Raw genomic sequence first — 20,650 nt, 5'->3', positions numbered from 1 at the left:
AAACTGCTAACTAGAATGCAAAGGGTTAGGGATGCCATTCTCATCCTTGACTTAACTGGGCAATAATTTCACCTTTGATGTTTTAAAAACATAATTAATTTTGCTCCTTAGCTGTGTACCTACTAAACCGCAGACAGCTTTGCCATTTGTACCAGGTTTGAAGTTCTTGAAATTACCAATACTATTGCTAAGGGAAAAAGAGCAGACTGCCAGCTGGGACAGCTGCCGGGCAAAGAGCACCAGAGGACACGTGCTAAGTTGCCCGGTGTTGTAGAAGGATGTTGACATTATGTGCTACAAAGCTTACTTCAATTTCACATTTCTAGTGCCGTGTTTAATTTCAGGGGAAAAAAATAAAGGGCAGCAGCTTTTCCCCCCCTGCTTTCCTGTCCACCAAACGCTGCCTTCATTCTCGTTAGTTTGAATTGTTTCACCAAAAGATATATGTTGTCAAGCCACAGTCCGGTGAACTGTGCAATTCTATTGTCCTCAGTGAAATCCGTGAAATAAAGTGAGTGATATTTATAAACTCCTCTGACTTCTGATGGCTTTGAGGACGAGATGGCTCAGCGGTTCCACTGGTGCTGATGTTACTGATGATGCACCAGTTTTCGCTCTGCGTGGGTCCTGTTGCGTTAACAGATGCCCGAAAGACCATGAAGACCATCTGATTTCGGCTGGGCGCGGTGGCACACCCGGAGGGACAGCAAAGCTCCGCGGTGCCCCGCAGCGCACCTTCTCTCCGGTGCCATGCAGTGTTTCCGTTTGACCCGCGTACCGGGGGCAGGGCGGCAGCAGGCTGCCTTCCGAGGGGGCGCAGCAGCACCGCTCGTCCCCCCCAGCGCACCAACTGAAGGACCAGGATTTTGCGGGGCTCCTTGTGCCGGTGCATCCCCGGGACCCGTCGGGGCAGCCCCTCCACCTCCGGGCTCGGAGCACCGACGGGGCACCGGGCAGGTCACGCTGCTACCCAGAGCCGAGCCCCGTCCCACTCCCCCCGCTCCGTCCGCGCTGCCCGGCACCCCGCGGAGCCGGGCGCTGCCCCCGCCCCGCCGCACCGCCCCACGCCTCCGGAGCGGGAGGCAGCGCCGCCGCACCGCCCGCCGCCGCTGCGCGCCGGGGCAGGCGCCGAGCAGGTGGCCGCGGGCAGAGCCGCGGCATGTGAGCGGCCCCGGCCCGCGGGAAGGCAGCACCGGCCCCCCGTCCTGCGCTGCCCTCCCTTCCCCTCCCCTGTCCTCGCCGGGGCGGAGGGAGGCAGCGCGCCCGCAGCGGCAGCCCGGCGGCGGCCGGGGGCTGAGCGCCGCACCCCGCCGGGGGGCGGCCGTGGCGGAGGGCGGAGAGGAGGAGGAGGAGGAGGAGGAAGAAGGCTGCGCGGGGCCGGAGGGACGCGGGAGCCCCCCGGCCGCGCAGGATGAAAGTCACGGTGTGCTTCGGGAGGACGCGGGTGGTCGTGCCCTGCGGGGACGGGAACATGAAAGTTTTCAGCCTGATCCAGCAAGCGGTGACCCGGTACAAGAAGGGCGATCGCCAAGGTGAGGGGCGCGGGGAGCGGCGCCCGCGATCAATATGGCGCTTCCCGGAGTGGGGAGGGAAGCGAGGGGGAAAGTCCGGGCTGCCCCGCCGGGGGGGCGGCGGGAGCGGGGCCGGGGCCGGGCGGTGGCGGAGCCCGCGGGGAGTCCGTATGTGCCCGGCGCCGCTGCGGGGAGGGGGGCGCGGGGGGTTCGGCACCTCCGCGGCCCCTCCGCGCCTCCCCGCGGGCGCCGGCCGGGCCTCGGCCCTTTGTTCGCCGGTGCCGGGCGGCCCCCGGGGGTGTCGGTGCGGGACCCGCCCGAACCCGGCCGGGAGCGCGGCGCGGGGGCCGGCGGTGCCGGGTCTGCCCCGGGGCGGGCGGTGGGGCCGAGGCGCCGCGGGCCGGGCGGGAGTGGCCACGGAGGGCTGGAAATCCAGCTCCAGGCTTCCCGGCCCTCCAGGCCCGGCGGGGAGGGCGGTGCGAGGAGACCCCCGCGGGCCGCCCCCCGCGCTGAGCGAGGGTCCGGGGGGGCCACGCCAGCACCGCCGCCCGCGGCCGCTCCGCGCCCGCCCCGCCACCGGGGGAGCGCTGCGCGTGTGCGGGAGCGCCCGCGCTGCCCCGGGGTGCGGGGAGCGCCGGCCGGCCCGCGGCGGGGCTGCTCCCGACACCCGCCCGCGCCGGCTTCCCGCAGCCCCATGTTGAAATCCTTGGCTGTGGGTGTGCAGGCAGTTCCACACTTGGCTTTCCCTCCATGGGCGACTTGTTGGTCTTTGAGCTTTTTCCTTTTTTTTTTTTTTTTTTTTTTCTTTCTTTCTTTCCCCTCCCCGCCCCCGTACTTTCTTGTTGCTGCAAACTTCTTTTTGATCAACTGGTTTGTTGGGACAGTGTGACCGTCGTTGGCTGAGAACTTGAGCAGTGCCCTTCCCCTTTCCTCTGCCTGATCCATCCAAGCAGTTGAGTGTTCTTTTTCCCCTTAGCCCTTCTGACATGCGTTATACTTCCGACTGTGGAAGTTTTGCTTTAGCAAATGCAGACTGCCAGGTTCTCCTGAAACATGCAGTGGAAGGAATACTGTGAATGGTATATTGATTGGTTTGAAGTGATTCCCAAGAAAATTGTTAAGATCAGGGGTTTTTTTTGTGGAGAATTCCTGTTGCTGGGAGGAGGAAAGTAACTGATGTTCCCATCACTGCCCCACTTGATTCCTGAAGAACGTGGTTCTGAGAAGGGCAAACATATTCTGATTCTGGCTGGAAAAAGAATAAAATGATTCTCTAGGATATGTCTGTGGCTGCATACCAGCTGTTATTTCTATACAACAATTAATTCACATGACAGTCTACCTGCATGTAGGAGGCAGGAGCCGAAAGTACTTCTCTGGTTAAGGTAAAGCAGTAAAGCGTGACCCTCGGTGGAGCACTGAATACCTCATCGGCCGTTCAGATGATAAGTGTTTGCAGCATTTGTTCATCAGTGTTACAACATTAATAAAAGTAATTATTTTTATGTGTTGTGTTCCAAAACTGTGGCCCGTGTAACTCCTGTGGCAGTGGACTGCATCCTGGCTTCCAACTATTAAGTTCCATTAAGTGATGGCTGTTGCATTCTGCAGCGTAATGTTAAACCTGGAAGGAATTGCAGTAGTGAGCAGAGGTGAAACACAGGCCGGTCACCAGGAAAAGGTTACATGGCTGCAAATAATGTGGGTTTCCTCAGGAAAGAAGTGGCCCACCTGTGGAAGCACGAAAAAAGTAAAAATGTAACTCTTCTTTGATTACGTCTGTCTAAAAAGATAGTTTGCAGAGAGGCACCCACACCTTGACTGGTCCCTGGTACCAAAAGCTCTGTACCCTGGGTTTAAGATGACAGGGTGGTTTTATTTATTAGTATTTATATGGTGGTTATGCTATATGCCACTGGTATGGACTTGAGGTAGCCGCAATTACTGAGATTGTTTCTATTATATGGAAATTCTGTGGTTGAAAACAGTAGCAGAGTCCATGGGCTTTCTCTGAGTGTTTTATACAGTCACTGTCAAACCTTACTTTTAACTTAAATTTGCTGAAGATTTTCTGTGGTGGTGTTTAGGTAGTAAGGAAGTGGATCCTCAGTGTTTTGTAAATAGATGTATAGTGCTGCTTGCTGTGCTCACAGTAGAGTAACATAGTAATTTTGTGGTTTCACTGCCAGAATTTCATAGATGACTGTCATTTTGTAGCAGTTAGGTGGTTTCTTTCTGTGCTAGTGTAAGAGATGATCAACTCTTCATAAAGAGACAAGAAAGGGGACAAAGTAATTCCTAAAGTGAGAGAATCAAAGTATATGTGTGCATATGAATTGACAGTCTGGTAGCTGGTATCAAGCTGACACTGAAATCTACCACCTCTGTGCTGTTATGGAAAAAAGCATATCTGGTGGAAGATTATTCAAAATATTTGAATTAAGTTTATGGTTTTCATACTTACGGGAAAACCAGCATTTCTCATCCTGCAAGAATGTGTGTGTCTGCTGTATGCAGCAGTTGCTTCAGGAGAACGCCTTGAAGCCTCTGAGAACTGAATTGTCAGCCCTTCCCAGATTACCTCCAGCTTTGTCATGGTTTCCAGGTTGTGATTAGCAATAAGTGATCTGCATGGTGTGCACTTGTGGTGTCCCTGTGCAGTTGTAGTGAGGCAGCTCCATACTCACCGTGCCAGGAGTGAGTAACTTCAAAATTTGGCTTCTGTGTTCTGGCTTGGTATTCTGGTTGAAGAGACATGTCGAGAATGGAAAAAATACTTATGGAAAATAATCCACATAATAGTAAGATTCTCCTCTCTCTAAAATTCTGAGCTAAAAACATACAGATAACAGACCTGCAGGTAACTGCTCTTAGTTTTGGGTGCAGTGTCTTTGATTACGATTCATAAATCTCCAAAAATTAATTATGGATTAACACTGCTGTCAATACTAAATCTATGGGTGTGGAATTAATTATTAATATGACAGGCTGTGTTTGAAGGTTGGTCTGTGTAGCGTGTATAAATTTTTCTGTTCCTTTGCTTTTATTCCACGAGAGGCTTTGTGTCTGAAACATGATACATTTTGTCTGCAGGTTGTGTTTCCGGCCAATGAAAAAGCAAATGATAAGAGATGTTTGAGAAGTCCACCTTGTCCAGGGCAAGTGGAGTCAGCAAAATCGATCATGTTTAATGAAACCCAGTTTGCATGGTGGCACACTAATGGTGCGCTATTTGTGTGGCTGGATGGACTGATGCAGCCTCTGGCACAATCTCTGTGTGAGTGTTAAAGGAGTACAGCTTGGGCAGGGGACAGCTGGCCTTAGAAATGGTAGGTGCATTTTCCAAACCTTGCTGGTCAAGGGCTGTGCAACTTTGGAGTTGATGTAGTTCTGCTTATGGCTTCCTAGCAGTTAATGTAACGATTAAAAACTGGCAAGAAAGTAAGAGGGATTTGAGAGGGCAAGACAGCCGCACCTGAGTGGCTTAACATTGATGGCAAGAGATGATGGATTGCACCAAAAGGCAGCCAACAGACAGGCAGTTGACGTGAAACATGCTTATCAAATATTGACCTAGTGTTAAAATGTAGAAAATTATTATAGAAATGATGTATCAAGTAACTATTTATCAGAAGGATGTAATTGTGCATCTTGTAACTTTGATTTGATCTAGTTGTAGCCAGAGATGTTTCTGACTTTTTTTGTTGACTTTTGACTGTCAGTGTAATCTTTCTGTGCTTTGATTTTTTTTTTTTGATATCATAAGCATTTTACCTCTTATCTTCTTATATAAATAAGTGTATATAAGTAATGGGCAGGTATATTTTTTAAAAATAACTTTTAATGTGATGCAAATGAGCACAGTAAGCAAGAATATGAATTAGGAAATCATGGATTTGATGGGGTTGTTCAGTGTCATGTTCAGTCCCTACAGGTCTCTATGATAGTTCAGTTTGATGTTCTGCATATCATGAGCTTGTTGTGGTGTTCCTAGACCTCATATATAATCATGATTTTCTAATTTAAATAAGTAAATTAACAATTTTCCTGCTGAATAAAAAAGATTTTGGGAGAAGTCTCTTGAGACACTTTCCCCCTTCCTCTCACCAAATGCTGTGGGAGATGAAGTTTTGTGGGGTTTGTGATGGTACATGGAACAATACTTCAATTGTTCATTTAAAAAGTGCAGTGTGCTAATATTTGTGAAAAGAAATTGTAATCTGCTCTTTGATAGCATTTGAAGGCAGTTGGTGATAAGGGACCAGATCTCAAGGAAAGTTGGCAGTGTGAGCAAAGGTAACAGGTGTCAAATGACCATATTCTCACTTAAATTGTACATGAGAGGCTTAGGCCACCCAGAGCTTAAAGCTCCTTCTCTTTGGTAGGTCTGACATTCATCAGCAGGGAAGTGTGAGAGGGGCAGGTTGTAGTCGCAGGGAATCTGTGTGTGAAGCTTGCTTTTTTTTTTTTTAAGTTTTATTTTTATTTTTTATTTTTATTTTTTAAATTTATTTTTATTTTTTTTCTCCTCCCTTACTGCCAGCTAATGAGGACTTCTCAGATTATTTGCTTAAAGGTCAGCTCTGAGGCAGCAGGTTGTCTTTCAGGTACACAACTTCAGCTTTGATGCATTTTATGTTCTGTAGAGCAAACAGTTTCATAGCTGCTCATGACTGGGGCATCTTTTATAGATCCTAATGCACAGGGGTGGGTCAGTATGAAAATACGCTGATTTTACTTGGGCTTTGTGCTGGTCTTGGCACACTCCCTCCTCAGGCTTGACCACTGTTTTGACCACAGGCTTAACTAGGTCCTCCTCAGTGTCTGTGAAGAGACCCCTTTGGAATTTTAATGGAAACACTCAAACAGCAATAGCGGCTAAATTTAGCATAAAAGTTTTTTTTTTTAATTTCATTTTGATACATGTGTAAATCTTGAGCCTTTTTTAAATACAAGGAAATCTTACATGCTGTTTTCAGAATGTGCAGGAATCCACTCAGCCCCAAAAAGGCCCAAAAGAGAACCAAAATGCCAAAAAATTCCTCTCACCCCTGCTGCTCAGTTGGCTATCAATTTACTTCTAGCTGACACCGCCAAGATGATGTTTCTGGGCTCTGCATTTAGTATTGGCTGGGTGGTATTTCAGTGTTTTACCTGAGGTCAGCCAGGAGTGTCCAGGTTCCCTGCGGCTGCTGGTAATTTTCTCAAGCCGGCTCTTGACCTCTTTGCCACTTGTGGGCTCCCAATAGCAGCAGTGAAACCCAGCTGATGGGCAACGTCATTCTGCTGCGGCTTGGTGGAGGTTGTGAACAGCAGTGGAGAGATGCTAATTTGAGGAAGATAAGTACTGAAATGGGTCACAGTGGCTTAATATTTAGAAAGCTGTTGTGTGATCCTGCAGGTTTGGGGGTTGGTGCTGGAAATGCAAGGCTATAGGAATTAATTCCCTCCACTCATTATGGAAAACTTACTTTTAACCTCTTCTCTACAACTTCCTCTGTGTTTTCAGTCAAATCAATGTTTTCCTGTCATTGTCCTCATCTATAAAGACAGGCTACTCTTGCATGTTGCAAGAGAAGTTGCAGGGTGAAGGTAGGAAGGACCCTTTGGGGTGAGTGTGGCAGTAGCTGTGAAGGTCCCTTGCATGATGACTTGGCTGTACGGCAATGCTGTGCCTGAGGGGAGCTGTGGCTTGCAAGACAGGGAGCTGCACAAGCCCTGCCATGCCATTGCCACAGCCCCTCTCTGCCAGTTCTTGCCTGTGTTCAGCCATCCATGGAAGGAGGGAGGAGGCTTGTCTTAGGGAGGCCCTAGAGCCACACTGAGGCTGTACCCCTGTGGTTTAAGCAAGCAGTCTAAATGGTTTTGAGATTATTCAAGGCTAATAAAGAGGATGACCGAATTCTGTAGTGTTTACAAAGAGGGGCTTGAGAAGTGGACAGCATGCAAGCCCTTCAGCTTTGAAGGTGCTTTCAGTAAAGGGTGTGTGTGGTACTGCTGAGGCTGGCTGGTGTGAGCAGCACCTACCTTCAGCTGGATGGGATACATTGTTGCTTTAGGTTTGGCATTATCTGGTTTCTCAGCCTTTCAGTGTTACTTAAGGGTGATCAAAGTGAAGCCTGTGTTTGTGGAAGAGTGGCTTGAGAGTGATTTCCCTTTGAGCAAACCCACCATTCAGCTGCTGTGAGCATTTCCTGTAGCTCTGAGGGGAGGACTGTGGAGGAGCCTGTGAAAGCGCTCAGCACGTTTGGAGTACGGTTCCTGGAGGCAATCTGGGGTTTAAGGAGTTGCCGGCCTTTCTTCTCCTGGGCGATAGCCTTCCACCAGTGGAAAACCATCTGACTCTCATAGCTTTTTACACTTTAACTTAGGTTATAACAGTTGCAGATGTTTTAGTTCTGTTATAAAAACACCACTGGAAGTAACACTTTCTCAGTCGTACCAGACTATGACATCGTTTGGTTGTGGCACGTTTAATCTGGTAAAATAAGATGGAGTAAATGGGGGAGAAATGCTGGTGATGTTAGTTATACAGAATATGGTTCATGTAGCTTTAAAACAATTTCCTGGTTCTTCAAAGGAAAACAAACCTTTTCATCCAAATATAAATTGAATGGATAAAACATGCAACAATGCTGAACCAGTGCTTATGTATATTGAAAATAAAGTGGAATTCTTCAAACATCAATCCAGAGTATAGCACAGATGTTCTCACTCAGAAATATTTTCTGAGCAGTAAGAAAATAAAAAGGGAAGCAAAAAGTATTAAAAAATTCTGCAAGATACTTCAGGGCATCTGTGCTTTATTTTTTCCCCTCCTTTTTAATATACATTATATATTTTCTTTGTTTCTTTGAGGTCATTCTCCTGTAATGCTCAGCAAGTCTACTGCTGAAAAATGGATAAAAAACCCACCAAAAACCAAGCTGCCTTTGAGCTAAGTTACATAATACAGTGGTGCTGTTTAGAAAACTGAGAAAGTAAAGAAAACAGCAGCAGAGACATACATAATACTTGTTGAAATGACCAATATTACTAGTGAAAGAGAAATTACTCAAATTTTAAGTTGGTTAAAAATAATTTTAAACTAAGAGTGAATATTGAGGCCTTTTTGTTTTTTGAGATAATCAGATTAGTTTTACTTGTTTTAATACCTTAGCAATGTAATTTTTTTTCCTATGAAAATAACTTTAGTCATTTTCTCCAACTGGTCCCAGATATTGGTTAAATTGGAAATAATTTTCTATTTTGTTGCAGTATTTGCTTTTGTTCTTTTTTTTCAGTCAGGTAGCAGTTACTTGATGGCAACTTATTTTCTACTTCTGTTTCTTATGGTAAAGTGGTACACATTAATTACCTATTTAATCCCAAACAAAAGGAGAAATTTATTCCTACCAAAAACTGTTGGGCTGGATTCCACTTGCTACGTCTCAGGGCTGAGGTCTCCAATGGGGGGAAGAGTAATAAAGACCAAGTGGGTTTCTGTGTGATCCTTTCTGCCCAGGAGCAGAGATGAGCATCACATGGTGCTGGGCCCTGGGATGCTGCTGTGTTCCTGCCAGGGCCCATTTTCTGGTGCTGGAGAAGTTGGCTGGCTCCTGGATTGTTGTGTCTACAACTTGGCAGGACTTCTATAAAACAGGGCTGGCAGAAGGGAAATGGCTGTGGGGAGAAGGATGGTCTTCTGCAGGGGTGGAAAAAATGTTGGGATGTCCTTGGAGTTTGGTGAAAGGAAGTACTTTTGGGGTAATGATAGATGGATGTGACTCCTGGTGCCTTTTCTTTCATATGAGAGGGAAATGGGAGTTTGCATGGAAGGAAGACAATAATGCAGTAAATGACATACTGAGACAAATATAAAGAGCCAAAGATGAGAAGAAACTGGTTAACTTGGTGCCCCAGAAGCAAGTGGTCCATTTAGCAAGAGGATGAAAAATTGACCTCAGTGGCACTATGAATGTCACCCAAAAGGCTTCTTTTTTAAAAAAAGAAACCTGTGGAATTTATTATAGGAAGCTTCTTTCTTTGTGCAGTAAGCTTAGTGAAAGTAGTGTATCTCTGATTTGGTAGGGAAAATAGACACTACTTTGGAAACACAATGTCACATTTTTGGCCATACTTTCCACATTCTCTCATGCTCAGCCTGCTGCTGATGCAGCAAAATTATGAATCCTTTGCAGGAGGAGCAAGCTGGTATATCATTAGCAGTTTTCTTTTTAAGTGGCCACATTTATAGGATTTTTGTTCTTGGTATGCATGTCTTTACAAACTCAGAATGGCAATTTAAAATGTTTCTGGTGTTGATGTTGTATTACTAGAAAAAAAGAGTTATGTGGGTATAAAATGTTTTAAATGGAAATAGAACTTCTGGGAGTGCCGGTATGTTTGTGTGTGCACCCACTTAGATGTTTTTATTTGTTTGAAGAGATGTAGCTACACTTACTAAATGAAACAGTAGCTTCACCTTACCCCATCTTTTTGCATGTGCTTTCAAAGTTGTTGAGTTACTCTATCTTCCCCCTAGGCAAAACCTACATAATGTTTTTTCTTCTCTGTTAAATGTCAGAAGCAGCATCCTACTTGTGAGAAACTCTCAGCAGTAGACCTCTTTGCACAGATGATGAGAAGAAAAACTTTGTTCCAAGTTCTTGGAGTCCTTCTGAACAGGAGGGAGCAGAATTCAATAAATATTGGAAAAAGTACTTCCAGGGATGCTGGAGTGTCACTGAGACCACATAGCCTGAAAGTTTTGTTACTATAACAACTTGAATGACAGCTAAAAAAAAAAAGGAATAAATTGGAAGCTTCAGAACCTTTAACTTCTTTAATAAACCGCTAAGTGAAATAACAAAGCTTGACTTAATTTGGTCTCTCCAAGAACCTGTTGTACCAAACGTTATTTGCATTTCTTTAAGTGTGCATTTGTTTGTGCTGTCAGTTTTTTCCCCTCTGCTTTCCTGTGAAGACTTCTTGCCTGCAGCTGTGAGCACTGGGAGAGTGGCCAGCTACCAAGTACCAAAAGAAGAAGAATTTAGGCAGCAGGGCTGTGGTGGCCAGCCATTCCTGGTGAATGAGCCTCCTGCCTCAGCACTGTGTGCAGGCTGGGAAGATAAAGAGGGAAAGGATTTTATACACCTTTAATTTGTCTCTGTCTTGGCTGCTGGAAGATTGCTGTCCTCAAGTGTTAGACTTTGCTAACAGTTAAAAAAATATTGTGCGATTGTAATAATTTAGCCAGTTGGAGAGTAGTCATCTCCATACACCTCACTTGCTCTGCTGGATGTTTCTGGCTTTTGTTGTAGAGATGAGTGATGGGTAAGAGGGGCACTGCTGCTGCTTTAGGAGGGAGATGAGGGAAGATAGGCCAGCAATGGCTGTGGCTTTCCTGGACTGGGAAAGCCCACTTTGCAGGGCTCCTGCAAGGTGCATGTGAGGGGGCTCAGTGTGAGGCAGCAGTTCAGGTTTGGATCAAGGTGAGGGTGTGTCCTGAGTCAACTGGTAAATGCTGACAAAGCTGCTTCTGGTGTGGCACTGTGAGTCCGACATGGCTGGGGATGGGGGAAAGGAAAAGACTTTGCACAAGAGACTCCTCCATCCTCACTCAGTTAAACTGAGAGTCCTGTCTACTGGGCATAGTGATCATTGTTGCCAAATCCTGTATTAAACATTTTTTTTTCTGTCATTAAGAATACTAATTTCAGAAGATAGGTTTGATGGTTTTTGCACTCACTGAGTTTCTTTAACAGCGGCTTTAATTGCTCTTTCAAGGTTTTTCTTCTTTTAGAGTTTTTCTTCAAATGAAAAATAGCACAAATAATTGTGGCCTTTAATAATTCTGGAAAATTTGAAGTCTGAACTAAAAAAAATCAAGAAAAAGCAGACTGACTGAAATAAGTAGAGCTTTTAAATTTGGAATACTCTGTTAGTGTAGGCTCTGTGTTGTAAAATGACCAGTGATTGTGGTTTTAAATGTCTATAACTGTTTATGCAAAATATTTGTATGTTTAAGTGCTGGCATTTGAAGAGAAAACCTTCTATATTTTCTAGACTTAACTAAGCTGATCTTAAAAGAAAATGTTATGCTCTGTGTGTAAAACAATGTGTTTAACTTGTGGTTGTGTTAGGCAATGGAGTAGTCTCTTCACCCTGTGCCCAGCAATCACTCAAGAACACAATGCTTTGGTAAACTAAACCAGATGTTAATATGTGTGAAATGTTACTGTAATCAGTGTCTTATAAATCTCTCCTTTATTTGTATAGTTGTTTGAAATAAATTCCTGATGACCCTTTTGTTGCTTTGGCGTTTCCATAAAATAGCTGTTATTAGCTTGAAGCCCCCTGCTAAACTGGAAACCATAGATAATGAGTATCCTGTATTGTATCTTTTGGGGTTTATAAAATATTTAGCTGAAAAGGCTCCTGGTCCTCACCCTGTCTCTGTGGAGGTAAGAAGTTTCTTTTGCTGGTGAAATTCCCTAGCTGAGGAATGAAAGCAGCAGCAAAGGGAAGTACGAAAAGCTAATTTGTGCTGAATTAAATATTCTTTTGATATTTGAATGTGAAGTAATTAGCTTGGACGTACTGCTCTTTACCTTTTAGGATCTGGAAAAGTCCAAACAAGCTGCTGAAGGGAACTGTACCCTAAATCTACTTGGAACTGGGTTTTTTTTTGCAATTGTGTATTTCAAACTGAGACTAAATCTGCTTTTTGTAGTGGTATTTTCCAGTGGCCAGTGACCTGTGGGAGAAGTGCAGAGCTAAGTGGTTGAGGAAGTGTTTGGGCAGTGGTCTGTTGTCTTCCTGTGGGCTGTACAGGATGATCAGATAGATCCACATAGGTGTCCCTCTTTTAAAAACGCTGTCAAGGCAGGCCTGTAATTGCTTATAAATGCATACTACTCTTCTGACTTAAAAGAAGTTTCAATATTTACCATAGCTGTCTACTGTACTTGAATCTGATTTGTAGGAAATAGTCTATTTTGTTCTAAAATGTCTCCATTTCATAATTCAGCACTTGCTTGGTCTCACAGCAGAACAAAATGAGAAGAGTTATTTTTTTTTTCCTTTGTTTTATGTGAAAATTGATGGACTATTTTGAATCTGTAAATCCTAATAGCTAATTTTGTAAAATGTATGTCTTGTCTTCATGGAATCATAGAATGGTTTGTGTTGGAGGGGACCTTAAAGATCACCTAGCTTCACCCCTGCTGTCGTGGGCAGGGACAGCTTCCACTAGACCAGGTTGCTCAAAGCTCCATCCAACCTGGCCTTGAACACTTCCAGGGATGGGGCACCAGTAGCTTCTCTGGGCAACAGAGAAGTTGCAGATTTTGTGGGTTTTAGGGGTGGCCTGTGTTTCCTTTTATGAGACCATGTATTATGTCTGTGATTATGCAGTGTGTAAAGACTGCTCTAACTCTAGCAGCCTTCATAAGTTGCTTCTGATTCAATGTGCCAGTGTTTTGTTGCCTTCTGAAAGACTTTGTTTCCAAAGGTTGATGGATGCCAGAGACATTGTGAATAGAGAGAATTAAGATACAATGAATCCATGTTTTTTCTTGATCACTTTTGGGGATTAAAGTTGTGTGTGATACTGACATAAAAAATAATAGTTTTTCTGTAATTAATTAGTGCTTTAGAAGCCTATTGCTTTAAATCCAGAATTTTCCTGTCACTTTTTTCAAAAAGTGCATTGTTCCTTCTGAACTTAAGTGTGGAGTGTGATAGTTCACTTTGTGTTTTGTGTTACTCTTCAGTGTAAGCTAGAAGCTGAGATAGGAAGCAGAGATCTGAACTCAGTTTATAATAAGCAGCCCTTTGCAGCATGCCTTTCACCTGATGCACTGTTTGGGAATCCAGCCTTTGGGGAAGACCACATGGCTCTGGATTTGTACACTGTGCCTAGATGCAATAAATAAGAGGGTTGGTTCTTTGCAATTGCAAATTGCGCATTTCTCAGCATGAACAGCAAACGGGAGTCAGCCTGGTGCTGCTCACGTGCTTGCTTTGCAGTGACGGAGGGGCTATAAAATCAAACACTGAGCTCAAAAATGTCAAGGTTTATCTGTTTTAACTTTGTGGTTCCTCTCTCTAAATAAGTAGGCCTACAAATCCCATAAGATATGTAAAAGCAAAGCTGTGGAGTCCTTCCCCTCCCCCTACCTCTTGCATCTTTATATATAGTTTTCTCTGCAGACCAGACAGTCACACCTGCTACAAACCTCCTTCAGAGAGCAGATTGCAGCCTGGCAATTAAGTGCTCCTAACATATGTTTGTGATACAGCAGCAGCAGGGCAAGGCTTTTAGCTTGGATAGGCTCTGCTGGTTTGGTAATGTTGTTAAATGGACAAGGGAGAAACAAAATATCAGAGTAATTTTGAAAAAAAAAAAAAAAGTAAAGTAAATATACAGAAGGCAAAAGTGAACTAATAAAATTTGCCACTTCAGGGTTTTTTAAAGCATGGATTTTAATACGTATTATACCTGGTATAGAACTCCACTAATAAAACTTTCCCCTTTGTGTTGTTATTTACACTGTTTTGCTGGGCATTGACATGGACTTGAATTTCCACATCTGTGTCCAGACTCGCTGCTGCTGGGCTGCACTTGCTGTGCCATACAGGCACCAGCTCTGTTACTGCGGGGCGAGGGGGGGGTCTGATTTGCCACGTGGTTGGGCTGCCATGGTGTGTACCTCTCTAGCAGTTGAATGGTTTTTCTAACTTGCTTTCATTATAGAATGAACTATTTCAAATTGGCTTTATTTTTAACGTGGAGATAAGTTTATGCATAGAGGTTGTACGAGTTGTTAGAAAAGACCAAACGTTAAAAGACTGCACAGTTAAAAGATTCACTAAACTAATTCAGAAATTGGTGTGTCTTCAGAGGAGTTTAATGTGCCTCACAATTTTTTACAATATATTACTGAAGTCACTTTTTTGTGACAGCTATTGCTTACTCCATTTTAACAAGTTTCCTAGTGCACAGGAACCTGAGGTATGGAAAGAGGTACATGTAGATGTGAATAGGACAGACTATAATGCTGTGGTTAGGGTTTAAGAAAACAGTTACAGTGTCGTTTGGTTCCTTTCAGAAACATTGGCTGAATCTTGTGTCGAAGTTACAGGAAATATCTGGTTAGTTTTGCTTCACTGATGCTGTGATTTGAGAAGAAAAATGTATGTATCAATGTCCTACTTTTTCAGGTGTGAAAGAGGGGCGCAGAGTAGGAATGGGCTCCTTTTCATCACTGCCTTCCCAACTCAGCCCTGCATTAAGTGGGAATAGTGTAGGTTTATTCCTAATACAGATGATGGAGTATGGGATTGCTCACCTGGGAGCAGCATCATGTATTCCTGTGGCTCATTCTCTGCAAAGGACCTCATTAACTGAATTTCACAACAGCACAATGTTAATTGCAGCATAAAGTCCTTCTGTGGTTTTTCTCTGCATCTTTCTTTTACCTTAGGAAAGAGAAAAGTACTTTGCTGTACTGGTCATCTGTGCTGCAGCAAAGCTGTTATGCACCCATCAGTTATTACAGTGTGCAACAACCAAAGTAGGTGCAAGGAGCTGGCTCTTCAATACCTACTCCACAGGGTAACTTCCTTCTTTGCTTTGCCACCTTCACCCTTCAGAAACCAAATCCACAAACAAATGTTTGGCTGATCCAGGACCACACAAGCAGTTCAGAACCAAGCTGGAAATAAAGTGCTGACCTGCTGACTCCTTAGCTCCCAGACTATCTTTCCCCTCTAGTAAGGATGTGGTAAAATTTTGCTGTATTTAATCCTTCACCTCTCTTTTAGCTCAGCTTCTGTATGAAAAAACACACCATGCTTCACCAAGCTGAAAAGAGAATAGCTTGTGGTAAATGGCTGTTGAAAAGAAAGTCTCTTCCTCTTAGGAAAGCGTGGAGTGTATCATATTAAACTACTTAATAATGTCTGTTTCTTATGTAATTTTTTTTCAACGTGCTCATACTGTGATTGAAACTTTTATATAGTGATCTGTACTTGGCAGTGGGGATGTTGATTCCAGTATTGTTTACATGTTTATAACTCAGAATGAAAGTAAAGGAAATGCTTATGTTTGACATCAGTATAGCTATTAAAGAGATTTATGAGTAGTGATTTTTTTTTTTTAAACTGACACATTGAAGCCAGAAGGAGATCTGTTAGTGATGTATTTGGGTTAAACACAAGAAATTTAGAGAATAGAGAATATTTATCCATGATAGTGGAATTTAAATCTGTTTTTTAGTTTTTTTCCTCATTAAAGTGTTGTAATACTCTTGTAATATAGAGGTGTTGTAAATAAGGTGGGTATGGCCAAAAAATCTGAGGTAGTCAGTAAATGCAGTAATAGTGTTCAGCTGATGCTGTTGAGCAAGAATTATCTTCATGCTTATTCATTCATTTTAGATTGATGGGGTTAATTGCCTGGGTCTCAACCTTGCTTGTAGATTACTGTGCTACAAATGCTGATTTAAAAGGAACTCAGTCTACCAAAACTTTTTAATCCCTTCTACATGCAGTGCTGAAGAAAGCATGTTTCTCTTTGTAGATGTAAGCTTTCATGATTATAATGTCATATTCAGGATCTCTATATTAGGAATAAGGAAGTGTACAGGGCTGCAGTAGGGCCAGAGGGAACAAAGAGGGGAGTGCTTGCTATAGTACTTATTAAATAATAATAATAATAATAAGCCCTGAACTTTGTGATTTTGCAAATTACAATTCCACCCCAGACCAGTTTCTTTAGAATGATTGGTTTGACTTTGGCAAATGGTGATGTATTCTTCTGTATTTTAAAAAACATGCTACAGCATAACTGCCGTTTATTATTCCTGCTTTTGTTGAAGCCTTCAGATTTTGTTAACAGCTGTCATAGTCATCGTGTAATCTACAGCATTTTGCAAAAATGCAGCTGATGGACCATTCAGGTGGAGGCATTTACAAAATAATTTTAGATGACATAACCGTTGTTCATCTTTTACCTCTAGAATTTGTATTTTCAAGTGACTCTGTGTGCCTTTGATATACATGCTGTTGTTAGGCAGCGCAGAAAACTGGATTGCCTGAGAGTTATAGCACATATCTCTGATGTGCATATCTACATGCATTATTTTGTGTCTCTTCCTTGCTTTGGCATATCCCTCTTATTCTACACAGCTCTTTCCAGTAGAAAGCCCCTGAGGAAAAAAAAAAAGCTGCTTGTATTTAGATTGAACCATCCTGAAGGTAACAGTGCTGATGCTTTCCTTCCTTTCTGCCTTTGGAAACCACCATTCCTGACCTGTTCAATAGCATCTCTGTTCCTAGCTTTTGCATAACAATTAATTCTGTTCTACTGTTTTCTAGCCTCTATTGTTTTTTTCTGGTATTGTTTTTTATTCTTGCAATTGACTGTTGCACGACAACAATGTCCCCTTTCCTTGTATGTGCTGTACACTCATCAAAGGTGCTGATTTAGGAGGTTTCCTGTCCTCATGCATTACTGAGTTATATGATGATGCTATGGAAAGAAATAATGATACTATGGAAAATAGGGCTATACATAATTTTTGGGTTTCTTTTAGACTGTCCTCTGTTTGTCTTTTAGGCTGTGTTTGAACTTAATTTTTGCTGTCTTGAACTCAGGCTATTCCCTATACCAGAACAGTAATCAGGGAATTCTATATGGTCTTATTAAACTTGCATCCTGATTAGACAAGTTGTTCCTTAAGGCATGTGATAGCAAAACAAAAAGGGTGGCTGTTGTGCAGGAATGATCACAGCAGCACACTCTTGGTCCAGACTCTCTCCTGCTCTTCTGTTCTGCGCTGTTCTCATACGCCTGAACTCGCCATGTGAGGAGGATGCAGATGGACAGATTTTTAAGCTACCAGCAATACTGTCATGGGAATCCTGCAAATGCTACTGAGTCAGGACTTTTAACAAAAAGTTGAGTTTTATTGAAAGCAATTGAATTGTGATGCGTGGTGATGAATGAGTATGTGGTGATAAGGCTCTGCCAGTTCAGATGTTGCTTTTTCTCTTTGCCCTGTACTTTGTAAGTGGGATATGTTTCCAAATGGAGATTATTCTTAAGGAGTTAAAGGGATATTTCTGTGACTGTTTTATCCCAGGTTGCATTTATATTGAATTTGTACACCATTAAATAACTTAAAAATAATTTGTAATTTTTAACATTTAATGAAGCTTTTTTCATGTAAACACTTTTACTAATGTTAAGAGGATGTATAGTCAGCATTTCATCAACAACAAAAACAGAAAATGCATTGGATGAGCTTATTGCCAAGCAAGCTGGATATAGAAATCAATATTAGAAAAAAACCCACCAAATGAGCAACGTGAAGGAGGAGGAATAATTTAGTTAAAAATGTAAATAGAAGATTGTATTATATGACTATATACTTTTCATTGAATTACAAAGCCTATAAAATCAGGTATGTTCATTGATTTACAGATCACTCAAAAATGACTGAGTGAACTGAACTTGTTTCCTAAGAGAAAGTAGCGTATCCTGAGGATCAGAAACCCTGAAGGACACTTTTTGAATCTTATGTTTCCAGGTGGAAAGGGAAATGTTCTCTTTTTTTCTCCCTCTCCTTTTTTTTTCCTCTGGAATTGATTGTAGCTGCAGAACTAACAAGGGCAGACTGTGCTTTCACAAGCCAAGCATGCTTCTGTACAATTGTGCTATTTGCTTGCTGCTTTATCAGTCCAGGGCAAACTGTTCAATCTATCTTTTTACAGCACCTCCCTTTTATTGCACTTGCACAGAGCATGGGCATGGTTGTTAACATTTACCTGAAATGTGTACAAAAGAATAAATAGGAGTCATCCCAGCTGCACTGGCCACTGAAATAACCTTATCTGCAGTTCTGTTTTAAGAAGCTTATCCACATTTTCCCGCATATCTCATCTACAAAGTGTAAAAACTTTGCAAACATCGGATAGTTTGCATGTGTATGAATGAATGGGGAAAATAATCTGCTGTGTGTCTGGAATTTGATATTTACCTATGAAATCTGGAAGGCAGAGCATCTGAAAAAAACCAGTTATCTTGATCCAGCTCTTGCTGTACTCTGTGAGAATGCCATGCTTAGGAAATATAAACCCACTTTTGAGTCTTGGGAAGAGCATATACAGTACCAGTCCCCTCAGGTTGATGGTTGCTTTGTTGTGATGTGTTATGTGATTAGTGTCACATTTGGGTAGAAGGACCTGGAAATCTGTATCCAAGGCAGAGGAATCTGCCGGTACAACTACTTGTCGAATTCTGGAGCTAAAATCTTAACGATACACATTCAGCATTATATGACCTGCAGTTTTTTCAGGTAGCAGCCCTGCAGTTGGATGCATGTTGTGTCATGAAATCTTCACAGTGCAGAGCATGAGCAGGGGTGGCCTTGTTCTCAAGTGTGACCCTGTGCAGTTCCTGGCTCTGATCAAGGCTGGTGCTTTGGGTACGACTGGATCACTGGGGATTACTGGTGCACGGAGACAGCAGGCGGTGGGGGTGGGAAAGAGAGACAGAAGGACGTTATTTGTATTAGGCTGTTACATGGACTGTTCATGCTCATAATCCTGCTCTCTGGAAGTGGTGAATGTCACTGGTGTCACTTGCTTGGGTCACTCTGCAGTAGTACCTGTGGAGGGAATTGCTGCATGTGTGATTGTGACATCTAGGGACAGAGGGAACTGCTTTGTTAGCCTGACTTTGTGTCATTACCCTTCCTGAAGTCACCCCATGTGCCTGAGTGACAGCCCCTTCTGATTACCTGTCAAAGAGGTTCCCAGAGTTGGCTCTGCTGGGGTTTGAAGGACATCTTATGAAGCTGAAGCCATTGTGTTTATAGGTAAATGCTCTGCTGAGTGATTTTCTTGCTATTGAGAATATGCACTATAGTTCCAGTCTGAATATAGAACGTCACTTTTCACCCTTGCATTATGTTGAAGCCAGAGTGGTGGTTCTTGGGTTTTCAGGAGTGGATTCTTTTCGATTTTTCTGGTCGCACTTGAGGTCCCCATGAATCAAATTCTTCTTTTCCTGAGGATAATTGCAGGCTCTGTGATGACATTCGTCCTTCCTGTTCTGGATAAATATTTTGAATTAAATATCATTGACATGAAAAACTGAAGAGGAAAAGGATAACGTGTAAGGGACTACATTTGATCTTGTAATGGCTTATCTTCAGATGCAGTCTTGCTATCTTTATTTGGGCTGTGGATAATCACAGGATTGAATTTCATTGGATTTCAGTTACAGGAACAGAGTCCATAATTAAGGAGTTAAGTGAATATCCTGAGAGTCAGGTTACTGACATTTTGAGGAATTACTTAAATGATTGCTTAATTTTTGTTCAGAGGTTGAACTATTTATTTTTGTTATTTCTCTCATTGTCACTCTCACACTTGCACACACATACAAAGATTGTTCTGAAACAGAGCTTCAAGAAAGAAATTGGGTTTTGTTCTTGAAAAACCCTGATGTTTCTAGAATGTGTTTAGAGTGGCCCACTGAAATGTGTATAAAAGCTTTCCTGTGACAGACACCCTGCATATGGGACAATTTCTCTTGAGTGGTGGCACGTGGAAATGCTCAGTTATTCAGAAGTCCATCTGTTCCACTGTAACAGTTTGGGTTGAACACGAAGTTTAATCTTGGGGTGATTTGGTGCTACTGGCATCTTGTAATGAATAGTATCTCTATGTTTAATGAAATGATGCCAGACACCTAGTGAGTGCTGTGAACTTTCGTAGTACAAAATGTACTATCTTTGCAATCAGAAGCCAACAATAAGTGGAATAGTGAATCAGCAAGGAAGATAACTTGCGTTAGGCAGCTGTTCCTGTTTGTGTGATGGAGTATGTGTGTGGACTCTGAGCACAATGCTGTGTTGAAGCTTCAGGCATGTATTGGGAGAATATGTTGAACTTCCACACTCACACTGAGCTGAGAGTATGTACCGAGGGGTCTGTGAGGAGGAAGAAAAAGGTCACATTTGTTTCAACAAGGAGAATAAAGATGTTGAATTTTTTTCGTTGAAAAAGACTCATACCCGTCAGGATTTAGCCATAGAGAGTGTTTGCTGCTATGATATTTAATGTCAGAGTGTGTGAGAGTTGTT

At 43.0% G+C, this 20,650-nt stretch overlaps 1 protein-coding gene across 12 annotated transcripts in view; it reads left to right on the top strand.

Moving 5' to 3' along the window:
• The first annotated feature begins 1,303 nt into the window (after positions 1-1,303).
• Positions 1,304-20,650, top strand: part of PARD3 (par-3 family cell polarity regulator) — a 447,662-nt gene continuing 428,315 nt past the window's right edge. For 4 of the 12 annotated variants that reach the window (XM_032683013.1, XM_032683022.1, XM_032682998.1 and 1 more), the window contains exon 1: positions 1,305-1,532. Coding sequence is in view for 3 of the 12 variants with exons in the window: in XM_032683091.1 (XP_032538982.1) it covers positions 1,412-1,520 (109 nt within the window). In the remaining 9 variants the exon portion in view is untranslated. Of the gene's footprint in view, positions 1,533-20,650 lie in introns of all 12 variants that reach the window. The other 8 variants (XM_032683091.1, XM_032683072.1, XM_032683051.1 and 5 more) reach the window with 5 other exon arrangements.

The sequence above is a fragment of the Chiroxiphia lanceolata genome, chromosome 1, assembly GCF_009829145.1.
Source record: "Chiroxiphia lanceolata isolate bChiLan1 chromosome 1, bChiLan1.pri, whole genome shotgun sequence".
In the NCBI taxonomy this organism is placed as follows: Eukaryota; Metazoa; Chordata; class Aves; order Passeriformes; family Pipridae; genus Chiroxiphia; species Chiroxiphia lanceolata.
This window is presented reverse-complemented; position numbering and strand designations above follow the sequence as displayed.